This window comes from Cetorhinus maximus, chromosome X (assembly GCF_964194155.1).
Source record: "Cetorhinus maximus chromosome X, sCetMax3.hap1.1, whole genome shotgun sequence".
Taxonomy (NCBI): domain Eukaryota; kingdom Metazoa; phylum Chordata; class Chondrichthyes; order Lamniformes; family Cetorhinidae; genus Cetorhinus; species Cetorhinus maximus.
In genome coordinates this window covers 13,158,700-13,172,921 of record NC_135917.1, presented here as the reverse complement: position 1 = coordinate 13,172,921, position 14,222 = coordinate 13,158,700, and the positions used below count along the sequence as shown (strand labels likewise).

The 14,222-nt window shown below is 42.2% G+C and overlaps 1 protein-coding gene across 4 annotated transcripts in view; it reads right to left on the bottom strand.

The window, feature by feature from the left end:
- The window catches only part of LOC144672633 (natural resistance-associated macrophage protein 2-like), a 184,811-nt gene that overhangs the window by 98,692 nt on the left and 71,897 nt on the right, over positions 1 to 14,222 (bottom strand). For all 4 annotated transcript variants that reach the window (XM_078534484.1, XM_078534483.1, XM_078534485.1 and 1 more), the window contains exons 11-16: positions 13,445 to 13,531; positions 12,583 to 12,702; positions 11,309 to 11,458; positions 7,400 to 7,473; positions 2,728 to 2,881; positions 198 to 251 (exon numbers count right to left, since the gene is read on the bottom strand). In XM_078534484.1, coding sequence (XP_078390610.1) covers positions 198 to 251; positions 2,728 to 2,881; positions 7,400 to 7,473; positions 11,309 to 11,458; positions 12,583 to 12,702; positions 13,445 to 13,531 — 639 coding nt within the window. The remainder of the gene's footprint in view (positions 1 to 197; positions 252 to 2,727; positions 2,882 to 7,399; positions 7,474 to 11,308; positions 11,459 to 12,582; positions 12,703 to 13,444; positions 13,532 to 14,222) is intronic.

Here is a 14,222-nt window from a genome sequence, read left to right as displayed (position 1 = left end):
CTATTTTACAGACTTCCCTCTGGAGAAAGCTTGAACTAGAATAGCTTTCATGTGGTTCCCCATGGAACAGTGCGCAGAGCGCAACCCAAGAAAGCTAGGCCCCAGCATCTTGACACAGGGATGTATAAAGGAGCTTTCTCTGGTTAACTGTCAGACTCGCCTCGCTCTTCTATAAGCACAGCACTGCTGTTGCTTACCGTGCGTCCGCAGTTCAGAAAGGGGACTCCCAGTGAGACTGCACAGTACCAGGCCTAGAGGGACAAGAAAAAAAAAAGCAAAACAAAGGTCACTTTATAAAGTAAATCACTCAGAGGATTCCTTCCACCACCCCCAAGTTGAAGCAACAGGCCCAGTTGGTTGCTGGATCCTTTCTGGTGTATGGCAATCACCCGTTAAGGTACGAATCATAAACGTGTTTAGAACGACTAGATTTACAACCCGATTGCCCCTAGCAGAGAGCAAGTGTGCTGACATTTCGAACGACACACTCAAAACGAGCTCTCTGCATTTTCCTGGTTAACTTTCAGATATGCCTCATTCTTCTGTCAGTACAGCACTGCTGCTAACTGTGCATCTGCAACTCAGAAAGAAAACTCCCAACCCAACCTAGTTTGCATGGATTTTCTTGGATGCTGCACTGGTTCCTTAGAAACTCCTCACCCTAATTTCAATCTGGGGAGGGGTGCCTCTTTCTTGGGTACATGTGCCAACTGCCCTCAAACAGTTCTTGATCAGCGGGCCAACACAGCAAGTGCTGCCAGACAAAGGCATCAGAGCAGAGGGTCATGTCCAGACAGCACATGCACTTGTAACAAGTGTCACTGGATAGCTATTAGTAGCAGGAACATCCTGTCAGGGATCCTCACCCAATCTGCTACCTCCTGCAGCACCATTCCAGACAAGAAACACAGCACAGGCTGGGATTCATAGAGTGATACAGCACAGGAGACCATTTAGCCCATCGTGCCTGTGCCAGCTCTTTGAAAGAACTAACCGTTAGTTCCACTTCCTTGCTCTATCCCTAGAGCCTGTAAATTTTTCCCCTTCAAGTAGCTCTGTAGTTCTCATTTTAATGTTACGATTGAATCTGTTTCACCAGCTTAGTCAGGCAGTGCATTCCAGCTCAACCATCCATTGTGTAAAGCAAATGCTTTCCTCATGTTAACTCTGGTTCCTTTGTCAATCATCTTAGATCTGTATTCTCTGGTCACTGACCCTTCTGCAACTGGAAACAGTTTCTCTTTATTTAATCTATCAAAACCATTCATGATTTTGAACACCTTTAGCAAGTCTCCTTGTAACCTATTTTTAAAATTCGTTCATGGGATAGGAGTGTCGCTGGCATTTATTGCGCATCCCGAATTATTCTTGAAGGTGATGGTGTCATCTTCTTGAACCATTGAGTCCATCTGGTATAGGGAGTTCCAGGATTTTGACCCAGCGACAGTGAAGGAACGGCGATATATTTCCAAGTCAGGATGGTGAGTGACTTGGAGGGGAACTTCCAGGTGGTGGTGTTCCCATCTATCTGCTGCCCTTGTCCTTCTAGATGGTAGTGGTCGTGGATTTGGAAGGTGCTGTCAAAGGAGCCTTGGTGAGTTCATGCAGTGCATCTTGTAGATGGTACACACTGCTGCCACTGTGTGTCGGTTGTGGAGGGAGTGGATGTTTAAGTTGGTGGATGGGGTGCCAAAGCAAGCAGGGCTGCTTTGTCCTGGATGGTGTCAAGTTTCTTGAGTGTTGTGGGAGCTGCACTCATCCAGCCAAGTGGGGAGTATTCCATCACACTCCTGACTTGTGCCTTGTAGATGGTGGACAGGCTTTGGGGAGTCAGGAGGTGAGTTACTCACCACAGGATTCCCAGCCTCTGACCTGCTCTTGTAGTCACATTATTTATATGGCTGGTCCAGTTCAGTTTCTGGCCCCAGGATGTTGATAGTGGGGGACTCAGTGATGGTAATGACATTGGATGTCAAGAGCGATGGTTAGATTCTCTCTTGTTGGAGATGGTTATTGCCTAGCACTTGTGTAGTGTCAATGGTACTTGCCACTTATCAGCCCAAGCCCAAATGCCCTCAGGGGAATAAGCTTTTCTAGTCTCTCCACAAACTGAAGTCCCGCACATCTGATACCATTCTAGTAAAATTGTTCTGCACCCTCTCCAAGGCCTTGACGTGCTTGTAGTGCCCAGTATTGAACAAAATACTCCAGCTAGGCATAGCCAGTGTTTTATACAAGTTTAGCATAGCTTCTTTGGTTTGAATTCTATTCCTCTATTAATAAAGCCAAAGATCCCATTTGCTTTTCTTTTTAAACAACTTTCTCAACTTCTTCTGCCTTCAAAGCTTACACATTATCCCCCATGTCTCTCTGTACCCGCACCCTAGTTAAGCTTATACTAGTGAATCCACATTGCCTCTCCTCATTCCTCCTATCAAATGTATCACTTCACCCTCCTGTGTTTATTTCATTTGCTATGCATCTGCCCATTTCACCAGTCTGTTGATGTCTTCCTGAAGTCTATTACTACCCTCCTCACTATTTACTACATTTGAGGTTTGTATCGTCTGCAAATTTTGAAGTTATGTTCTGTACACCCAACTGGACCTGGACTTTGCAGCTTTGCATCAGCACCACACCGAGCAGTGCATGCACCTACTGAGACAGTATCGAAGTGCTTTTCATGACTTGTAACTATATAACCGAAGAATCTGTGCCAGGACTTACCAGGTAAACGACAAAACTCAAGTATGCAACTGAAATGACGGCTGCAACCAGGTAAAGTGCCACATGCCCCAGACTCGAAACATAAACTATCACAAAGTACATATTAATTGCACAGACGATAACAACAATGATTCCACCAGCAATCTTCCAGGCCCTGAGGAAAAAAACACACAAATGTTAATTATGCTTAAGGCCTCTTCACTCTAACAGCAGAGTCTCAAACAGGCCAGGGCCAATTTAATATAGAAATACACAGAAATTACAACATGGAAGCAGGCCAATCAGCCCCACCAGTGTGTTGGTGCTTTTCCATCCATGAGCAGTATTCTAATCCCATGCTCCCAGAATATCCCTTTATACCCCTTTGCTTCAACCACCCATCTAACTGATTCCCAAATGTTGACACATACTCTGTTTCAATCACTGACTCCAGTAGCACATCCCACAGCTTCACATCCCGCTGGGTAAATGAAGCTTCTCCTGCTCTCTGATATCGGGTTAATTGTAAAAGATTTCAAACAGTGTCCCCTTCTTCCTGACCTTTTCCAGCCCAAGATGACGTGCACATCAACCAAGGTCTAACTGAATGGCATTAGGGGCCGGATGACCTACTCCTATCCCCATCTTCAACACCAAATCACTCTGCTCTTCCACATTACCCAGCTTTTCCCCATTCAAAGTACATAATTTTTTTATATATACCAAAATGTGCCACCTCATATTTCCAAGTGAGTTTTTTTGCCCATTCCACTATCTTATTAATGTTCTTGCAACTTCCTCTGGTCCTCAGACTTGGTTACTATGCCTATTTTTAGTACCATCTGCAAATTTGGACCTCATTCCCTACAGTCCTATATCATAATCATTGGTGCACAGTGAACATCTTGGTCCCAGAACAGAATCCTGCAGAACACCACTATCTATTTCCAATCACTGAGAAAAATCACCCTTAACTCCCTCCTCCCTTCTAAGCAGTTTCAACCACGTTTGCTCCCCTTCCCCTAATTCCTTTGTCTTGTCTTTCATACATCCTTGTTCCACGGGTTGGTCGCACTATGAACAATCTTTCTCTGCCGATTTCTATTCTCCGCTGCCCCCACTGCCTATCCCAGAGGCACCAGACAACGTTCTAATATTACCCATCCATGCCATCTTTGGTCTTCTTTTTGAATTTTTCCAGGTGTTTTGCCTTGCATTACTTCTTTTTCTAAACACTCCCCTCCTGCTCACATCACATGTCCAAAATATGTGAGCCTCCTTGATGTCACTGCCTCAAACACAGCTTTCTCGAGCACCCACTCGATTGTCTGCTTGGCCGCCCATGACGCATGTAATATCCATCCGAGTCCTTTCATTTCAAACGCTCTTATTTGAGCTTTGTCACTCTTCTAAATGGTCCAGCATTCACAGCCATACATTAGGCAGGAAACACACTGAATAAGAAAGTTCTCTTGCACATATTTCAGGAATTATTCCCCCTCTTTGTCCTTTACACTGTTACCATCCCAGCTTATATTAAGATAACTGAAGTCTCTACTCTAGTTCCTGCATCTTTCGGCAATCTACCTGCAAAGTTGTTCCTCTATCTCCTTCCCATTATTTGATGGAATATAGTATACACCCAGCAGCATAACAGCTCAGCTATTTTTCCCTAATTGTATCCAAACAGATTCTTTGAACCCTCAACGTAATCATCCCTCTCCAGTGCTATCATAGTTTATTTGATCAATACTGACACCCCTCTTTTTTCCCCCCAGTGTCTTTCCTGCTTATCTTGTACTCAGGAATATTAAGTTATCAATCCTCTTCTTCTTTGAGCTGGGTCTCTGCTATTGCCACAATAATGTCAGTGTCATGTGGCGACTTGTGCCTTCAGTTCACCAACATTTACCATGCTCCAGGCATTGATGTACAATCCAGGCTGCCTCATATTTACACCATCTGATCCCTCCCATTTCTGAACAATTGTTTACTCTAGTGTTATTTGGCTCTCCCAGTCCTCTATGCACCTTGTTTCCTCTCTAATGTTTCATCCTGGTGCCCATCCCTCCTGCCAGATTAGTTTAAAACCCTCAATAGCATCAAGTTTGTTAAGTATGATGATACTTTCTGAAATCTGTGCTGGCTGCTGTTTCTAATTATTTTCTTTTCATCTAGATATTCAGTAATTTCATCTTTAAAGATTACAAAGATGCTAAACTAGCTGTCCTGTAATTACCCAGATTTACTCTGTCTCCTTTTTTGAGAATGGATATTACATCAGTGATTCCCTAGTCCTCAGACACACCCATTCTCCATAGACTTAAATATAATTTCAAAAGCCTTCTCTATTTCTTCCCCTTCCCTCAGATGTTTCCCATGAGGTCCCAGCACTTTGTCCTCCTTTATCTTAAATTTCTCTGATATTTGCCTTTCATTTATTTTAATATCTCTCATCTTACATTTCATCAATTCAAGATTTCCCTCTCCCCTTGGTTTTTATACTAATATTTTTCTTTTCTGTTTGGACTTTGGGTCTTATATTATGTTCACTATTCTTCAAGTGTTCCCCCACATTCAAATCATTTATCCGACCTATTTCATCACTCAGACCTAGCACTGTTTCTCCCCTTGTCAGCATAGAGCCTCAAGGAAGGAACCCTTCACACTTTGCAGGAATTCCATTCCCTTTGTTCTATTTACTCCCTTCCTGTGTCAATCAATCAGAGGATAATTAAAACCTCCCAGAACAATAATTTTGTTATTTCCTTACTCTGTTTATAGATTTCCTCTTCCATTTCCCTTCCACAATTAGAAGGTTGGGACTACAATCCCACTGATTTAGCAGTCTCTTTTTAACTTTAATCTCAAATCATAATGACTCTGTTTGAACCTCTCGTGTACATCAATCCTTTCTCTACACACCAATACTGTCACTCCTCATCCCCTCTGGATCTTTTGCCAATAACTTTACATCTATGACCTCTAGTCACTCCCCAGAGGGAACAATTTTCCCCAATTTATCGAAACCTCTCATCTTGAAAACCTTAATTAGGTCACCGCTTAATCGCAGAATCCTTACAGTACAGATGGCCGCCATTTGGCCCACCATGTCTAGATTGTCTCTCCGAATGAGCAAGCCACCTTGTGCTATTCTCTCGCCTGTTCCATAACTCTGTACATTCTTCCTTTTCAGATAAGGATCCAAATGCCTTTCGAAAGCCTTGACTGATCTGCTTCCACCACACACAGGCAGCGCATTCCAGATCCTAACCACTTGCTGTGTAAAAAAAGTTCCTCATGTTTCCATTGCTTCTTTTGCTAATCACCTTAAATCTGTGCCCTCTCATTCTCGATCCTTCCACCAATGGGAACAGTTTCTCCCTATCTACTCTATCTAGACCCCTCATGATATTGAATATGTCTATCAAATCTCCTCTCAACCTTCTCTTCTCCAAGGAGCACAGTCCTAATTTCTCCAATCTATCTTCCTAATTGAAGTCCCTCATGCCTGGAACCATTCTTGTGAATCTTTTCTGCACCCTCTCTAATGCCTTCACGTCCTTCCTAAAGTGCAGTACCCAGAACCAAACGCAATACTGAGGCCGAAACAGTGTTCTACACAAGTTGAGCAGAACCTCCTTGCTCTTGTATGCTGTGCCCCCATTAGTAAAGCCTAAGATACCGTATGCTTTATTAACCACACACTCAACCTGCCCTGCCATCTGCAATGATTTATGCACATATATACCAAGGTCCCTCTGCCCCTTCATTCTACAATGTCTCTCTGCATTCTTCCTACCAAAATGAATCACTTCACCTTTCTCTCCATTGAGTTTCATCTGCCCCCCACCATTCCACAAACCTGTCTCTGTCCTTTTGAAGTTCTACACTAGCCTCCTCACAGTTTACAATGCTTCCAAGTTTCATTTCATCCTCAAATTTTGAAATCTTCCCAGTTCTAAGGAGAAAAGTCTTAACTTTTCCAAACTCACCCTCTTCTCTGGTGAGCCTCTTTCATATGCTAAGACGTTTACATCTTTTCTGACTTGTGATGTCCAAATTGTCCACAATCATCCAGTTGTTCCCTAACCAGTGATTTATAAAGTTCTAACATGATCTCTTTGCTTTTATATTCTATTTCTCTATTTAGAGCACCAAGTAACCCATAGGCTTTTTTTAAATCACATAATCTTGCAGTGTCACCTTTAAGGATTTATTATGGACACGGAGGTCTCTCTTCTCATTGACACTTTTCATTTATAGTAAACTGACTTTCTATTTTAGTCCTCCCAAAGTGCATGCATCACTTCACTGAACTCCATCTGCCATGTTTCTGCCCATTTCACCATCCTGAAGCTTCTAACTATCATTATCTACTACTTTCCCCATGTTTGGTACCATCTGTAACCTTTATAATGTTATACCCTACACTTGAGTCTAGGCTGTTTGTATTTTAATTGGTTCTTGGGTGTGGGTGTTGCTGGAAAGGCCAGAAATGATTGATAGGCTGGGATCTTATCAAGGGATTTGGGTATTTACATATAGAATACCAGATACCCAGGGCTGAGTTACAGCTGGAATCTATTCTAAGATTGTATATGCAGAGTAACAGATACGTGAACTGTGCAATCCTCTTTTTTGATTACAAGACAGAGATGAAAGAAAAATAATCAGCATTTAGATTACTTACAGGCCATTGACGAAGTCGTGCATTATTGAGCTCATACTTGTAAATGTCAATATCGGGATCAGTGCAAATGGCAGCTGCAAAGAGTTCAAAGGTCATCTGTTAGAGTTGGGTCAGGTTGGGCTGCGCCACCATGAATTAAACCAGAATTATACAGATACAATCGTAACGAGAACACAAGCCCATTTTTTTCTTTTCTTAAACAAAATTTATATAATATCCACAAACAATATTTCCAAGCAAATGGAAGAAGAGAAAAAGAACTTTCCATACTCACTGTAAAGCGTTACATTTCAAGACACCCTTCTTCTAGGGACACCCCCTAATAATCTTTTGGTACAAGCACTCCTTTTCATGAAACAATCAGATAATTGATGACTTGTATCAGCCCATTTGAACTTGGAGATTTTCCCTTTTGCTAACATTTGCTTCATGCTAGCAAGGTCAATCCTCAAATCTTTTTACATTTACACTTTCAGTCCAGTGAACATTATCCCACAAGGAGCGATTATTTATGTAACATTCGATGGGCAAACTATCTTCAGTACGACCCTTGTATAGAATTTCCCCTAAAGTAGAACAATTGACAAACATCCCATTTCCACTGCTAAGAACCAACTCTATTTTCTTAGCTTCCTCCCGCTGCACTCTAACACCCGTCAGGAAGATTAGCATGAGAAGCATCACTAAAAATAACTAATTTCATGTTGAGTCACCCAAGGATGGAAACTTAAGTACGGGTTTTTCCATAGTTAATTTTTTTAATGTTTCATTTGCGCTTAAAACGTCCTCGACTTTAGGGTGCTTCATCGTAGTATTTAGTTACAATACATCAAAACTAGCATCTGGTCTTGTCTGAATGCATAACCAATTCAAGCGACCAGTCAAGCTTCACGCTATTCTGTTTCTTCTTTAGATGTGACATTACTTTCTGTGATGACCTAGCACGATTAACTGGGATAGGAATAACTCTCTCTAGATAGGATTACTGATTCAAAGTTATTCCTGACCTATTCTAGCTAAATCAATATATTTAAAAGCCCCCAGAGCCTGACTTCCTATTTTAAATTCCATTTGAATTGTATTAATAACACATTTCTTAAATTCCACAGTACTGCTCCATAAGAAATCATCAACATGCATCATGAAGATGCCTAAAAGTTTCCCTTTTTGATACCAATTAAACATTGAGGGATTTGCTTTTAGTTGAACACATCCTGCTTTCAGTAAAACAGATCTCACTGAAAAATGCCACACCATCGAGACATAATTCAGGCCATAAACACATTGTTTAGTTTCCATAGTTTCCCTTCTGCATCACTTGCCTCTTTAGGCAGTTTCAGAAACACTTCTCTCTGAAATTTTTCACCCTGCAGAAACATGACTTTTATGTCAATTGATCTACACTCCCATCAATGTGTGGCCAAAAAAGCTAAAAAGACTTCCAGAATTACTTTTCCCGTAGTGGGACAGCCCACTCTAACATCTGTGTTGTCCAATCGTCCTTCAAAGCCCTGAGAAACTAGCCTCACTTTAGCTTTATGAGCCCCATCTGTAAGGACCTTTTCTGTACAAATCTATCTATGACAAGGCTGGCTGTCCCCGATCTGGTACTTCAGAATAAACCCCAAATTCCTCCTAACTACCTAATTCCTTTTGTTTCCTCTCTCTGATTAGTTCGTTCTCTAGTTTATTGGCAGCCATCAAAATTTCTTGCACTTTGATGTCTTCTGGGACTACTACAAGTGCAGGAGATCCTTTTACCTACTTCCTCCTCACCATCCAAGGCCACAAACACTCCTTCCAAGTGAAGCAGCGATTTCCTGCTTTCAATTTATATACTTTGATTATTTTGCTCACAATGGGGTCTGCTCTACACTGGGGAGACCAAATACAGACTAGGTGACCACTTTGCAGAACACCTCCATTCAGCCTGTAAGAACGAACCCTAGCTTCCAGTTGTCTGTCATCTTAATTCTCCACCTTGCTCTCATACTGACCTCTCTGTGTCTCGGCCTCCTGCAGTGTTCCAATGAAGTTCAACGCAAGCTCAAGGAACAGCACCTCATGTTTCGATATGGACTTCAACAATTTCAGGTGGTAATCTCTGCCCCAATTTTGTTTCTTTTTTCTTTGCTGGTTGTTTTTACTGTTGTTTATTGCTTTTAGTTTGCTTTTGGACAGCAGCTGTTCATCATTCTACCATTCACACCTTCTCTAGACACATCTTTCATTTCTTTGGCCCATCACCACTCCTTTGGCCATGTACCATGATCCCTTTTGCCTTTTACTCTCTCCCACCCAATCACAGGCCTTCCCTTTTGTTCTTTGTCCACCCTCTCCCCTTTCATTTGCTTAAAACTTACTATGTTTCTAATTTTTCCAAATTCTGATAATAAGGCATCGACCTGAAACCTTAACTCTGTTTCTCTCCACCGATGCTGCCTGACCATCTGGGTATTTCCAGCATTTTCTGTTTTTATTTAAGTAATTATTTTAGAATTGTATTGTATTTGCCAAGGAGCCCCAGACAATATCTTGACAACAACAATTGAAACATGACAGGAAAGAATGTGTGGGACCAGGACTGGGTCAGAGTTCACTGGCGCTTTTTCTCCAGGAGTGGATTGGGTGATCCAGGACTGGGGTAGTGTTTACTGAGGCTGCTGTTCTGGGACTGAAGGGAGTGAACTAGCAGAGAATGACATCAAACAAAAATGATCCAACCCTTTTTATTTTTCATGAGAAAGGACCTGCACCATCAATCTTAAAGGAAAAAAAAACAAAATGTCAATGCCCAACTCTTCAAAGAATCCAACATAAGGATTTTTAGAAGCAGAGAAATAGAATTAGACCCACAGTTTTGTCCTTTTTAATCTTAATCCCACCTCCTCAAATCTGCTCTGCAGAAGTTTATCGGATTGTCTCTTGAATTTGTACTTTGCATTCGCATCCTGTCAGGTCATGCTGCTCAAAGCCATATGAAATCTCACCTCAATTGGTGAGGGGAGGTGCAAGTTAAACAGATGCGGTTACAAACCAGGATTCCACACAAGTAACACACTGCTGAATCCAGATTTCCCCGCACTCTCTTAAAAATGTTGTTTGCTTCTACACATGAAAATTCCTGTCTGCCTTTGTGCTGCCAGTCTGCTTATCCAACATCTAAACATGGGTTAGTCACACATTCCTCCAGTTCAACATCAGAAACAGTGAAGCCATTGTCTTTAGACTCCACCACAAATATTGCTCCCTTGCCACCGACTCCATCCTCCTCTTCAGCCAGAGACCATCCGCAACCTCGGTCACCTTTTGACCTCAAACGGAGCTTTTAACTAAAATTGACTACCCCAATACCCAGCTTGTTGGCATCCAGCCTCCATAATCTCTGACCTATTCAAAACTCACCTGCCTGTATTCTGATCTGTACAAATCTTACTTGGCTTTCAGCTGCATCCTCGCCATTCTACATTGGCACCCAGTCCCGCAACACACTGAACTTCAAATTCCTGTCCCCATGAATAAACAACTTATCTCATTCAAACACTGCAATCTACTTAAGTCTTATACCATCTCTTAAAAGTTCTGTTCCCAATGACTTCTGCACATCCCACTCTTGCCATCATCTCTCCTGCACATGCCCCCCTCTCCTCGCTCCCAATAGGCGGAAAAGCTATTTTTCTGAAAACATTTTTTTTTTAAAATGGGTACCTCAGCCCTGCTCTCTGAAACACTCTCTCCAAACTTCACTTTCACTATTTAAAAACTCAGACCCCCAACCCTTTTATAAGGCTGTTAAGCCTCCTAATCTCTCTTCTTTCTGTGGGATTTTCCTCTAATTTGTCTGTGAAGTGCCTTTTTATATTTCAAAGGCATGTACAAGATCTTGTTGTTGAAGGGGAATCCTCTCACCTGCATGCTTTGAAGAACATTTAGGAAGTCATTCATTCCAGTCAGACGTTCCACATCTTGGAACAATGCAACCAGCAGTGTAGGAGTGATAGCAATGGACCGAGTGAAGACAACACGAGCAAAGCGAGACCACTTCAAGTTCAGGAAGCCCTTTAAAAAAATATATAAAATTAACAGTTTTTGAGTGATTCACTCAATGATTGACATTCTGTACAAATCAAACCACATTGTCCCATCAAACACTCCCAGGACAGGTACAGCACGGGGTTAGATACAGAGTAAAGCTCGCTCTACACTGTCCCCATCAAACACTCCCAGGACAGGTACAGCACAGGGTTAGATACAGAGTAAAGCTCCCTCTACATTGTCCCCATCAAACACTCCCAGGACAGGTACAGCACGGGGTTAGATACAGAGTAAAGCTCCCTCTACACTGTCCCCATCAAACACTCCCAGGACAGGTACAGCACGGGGTTAGATACAGAGTAAAGCTCCCTCTACACTGTCCCCATCAAACACTCCCAGGACAGGTACAGCACGGGGTTAGATACAGAGTAAAGCTCCCTCTACACTGTCCCCATCAAACACTCCCAGGACAGGTGCAGCACGGGGTTAGATACAAAGTAAAGTTCTCTGAACATCACCTCAAAAACGTACGTGAAGCTGAACTGCAGAAGAAAATCTCAGTTTAACATTGCCACTTTCCCATCTGCAACATGGATTGTGGTAATTTTGTACTTTGTTTCCGTTAAGAGTTGACTCCACAAAATGAGTTTGGAGCTAATACTTTCAGCCAGCAGACAAAAGGGAATGCCATCAGTACAAACCCAGGTGAATCGAATTGTAGTAGGCACTGTACTGACGAGAGTCTGAGAATTCGAGGCGGTAAGAAGCACTAAGTTTGTACATAATGATTATACTGTGCGGGAGTCATGATTTGTGCCGTTTATGAAAAAAAATCTATTCTGATGGAAATATCCTCACTGTTATTCAGTCTCAGAGATGCCCCAAGTGCTTTGCATCCAATTAATTACTTGGAAGTGCAGTGGCCATTGTTTTTTGTTAGCAAATGTCAGAAATAATCATGGCAAAAATTTTACCTCATTTCATCCTAACCAACATTACAACCCCCTCACCCCAGCAGATATTCAGTGAGCAATAAGACCCATCTAATTCAGTGGATCATCAAATGTTCCTCCAGACACAAGCAGATCTGTGGGTAACAAGAAAACTCAAAGGCAAAAAAAAAACACAAATTCTTGAGTAAAGATTACCTCCATGACAAACTGTCCCGAGTATGTTCCAGTCATGGTTGAACTCTGACCTGCTGCCAGGATGCCAATGGCCCAGATGTAGAGAGCGGCAGCACCAAAGTAACAGCCCAACACAACGCCCTGCGAGAAAGACAACAGGAGGGTTATCGGAAGCGAATGTAGCCAAGTTGTCATTGACTGCCCTATATAATCAAGAAGATGTCATTTGCTGGATGGTGGGAAAGAGATTTCTGGATCTTAATGAAGACCACAATGATTCCTGTGGGCTGGAGGAAGTAATGAAATTTCAGCAAACAAGATTGAGAGAGAGAGACACAAAGAGAGAAAAAGAGCAAGCATTTGTTTGTTTGAGAGAGGAGTGGCAGCATGAGCGAGCCTGAAAGCCTAAACAGAAGACGTAGAGGGTGTTGGCATGTGAGAGACCAAGACCATACAGTATAAGGTAGAAATGTGGAGGGGAAGTGCAATAGTGTTGCAACGCGAGTGTGCATTGGAGACAGAGTGGGAGAGCCTCAGAGCAAGAGAGCGATCAAGAGGCACAATCCGGTGAATTGAGCAAAGATCCAGAATAATTGCACTGGGGCCCATCCTTGCATAACAGGGCTCAGATTCATTTCACTGTGTCCCACCATATAGAACAGTTCTACTTTCACCCTGTAACCTCAGTTATATCACCTATACACTGCAGTTAGAAATAGCTCATTTGTATTTTACTGAAAGAGTGCATTTTGAAGTCTTTAAGCTGATTTTCTGTTTCAAAACAACACTGGAGCACTTTCTCCACCCATAACCATGGAAAAAACTGAACAGGGGCCATGCTAAATGTCACTTCTTGTCTGGGTTAAATGTGTATGCTACTTACCCCTTTGTAGATGTTAACATCCAAAGTCTGATTGTTGAGAGGGAAGAGGTCGGAATATGGACCGCTCTGGTTGAAACAAGCATCGTGCTTCAAAAACAAAAAGAAAAACATTTTAAACATTTCAAAGTGTGAAATACAAGCCTCGGTATTAATATCAATCACCTGGCCGTAAGCATTCTGAATGTATATACCTTACTGACATATCACACCTCAATACCACAAAAGGAAATAAAACGAAGGAGCAGAGGTTATGGTTTCTTTGCATGTTTCAGTCTTAATCATATTTTTCTTGTTTTTGCTTTTGGATGGCAGTTGCTCTTCATTCTACCATTCATATCTCCTCTACTTAGCTTTCTTTGTTTCTTTACTTGGCCAATTACCACTCCCTTTAGCCTTGCACCGCCAACTCTTAATCTCTCCTGTCTTCTAACCTATCACATGCCTTTTGTTCTTTTTCCCAGCCTCCTCCCTTTCACCAGTGTAGAAGCTTTTACATGTCTAACTTTGTCTGGTTCTGATGAAAGGTAATGACTGGATACATTAACTCTGTTCCTCTCTCCCCAGGTGCTGCCTGACCAGAGTATTTCCAGCATTTTCTGTTTTTATTACAGACTTACAGCATTCACGGTATTTTGCTTTTGGATTTGCAGTAACAGATGACTTCCCTCAGTCATGCCACCATGGGAAGACTCTGAGCAGCTCAGCCTTCTCCCACAGCAGCAACATCGAGGGCAGTGTCACCCACAAGTAGAGAAAAGCTTAAGTGTCGTCTTCACAC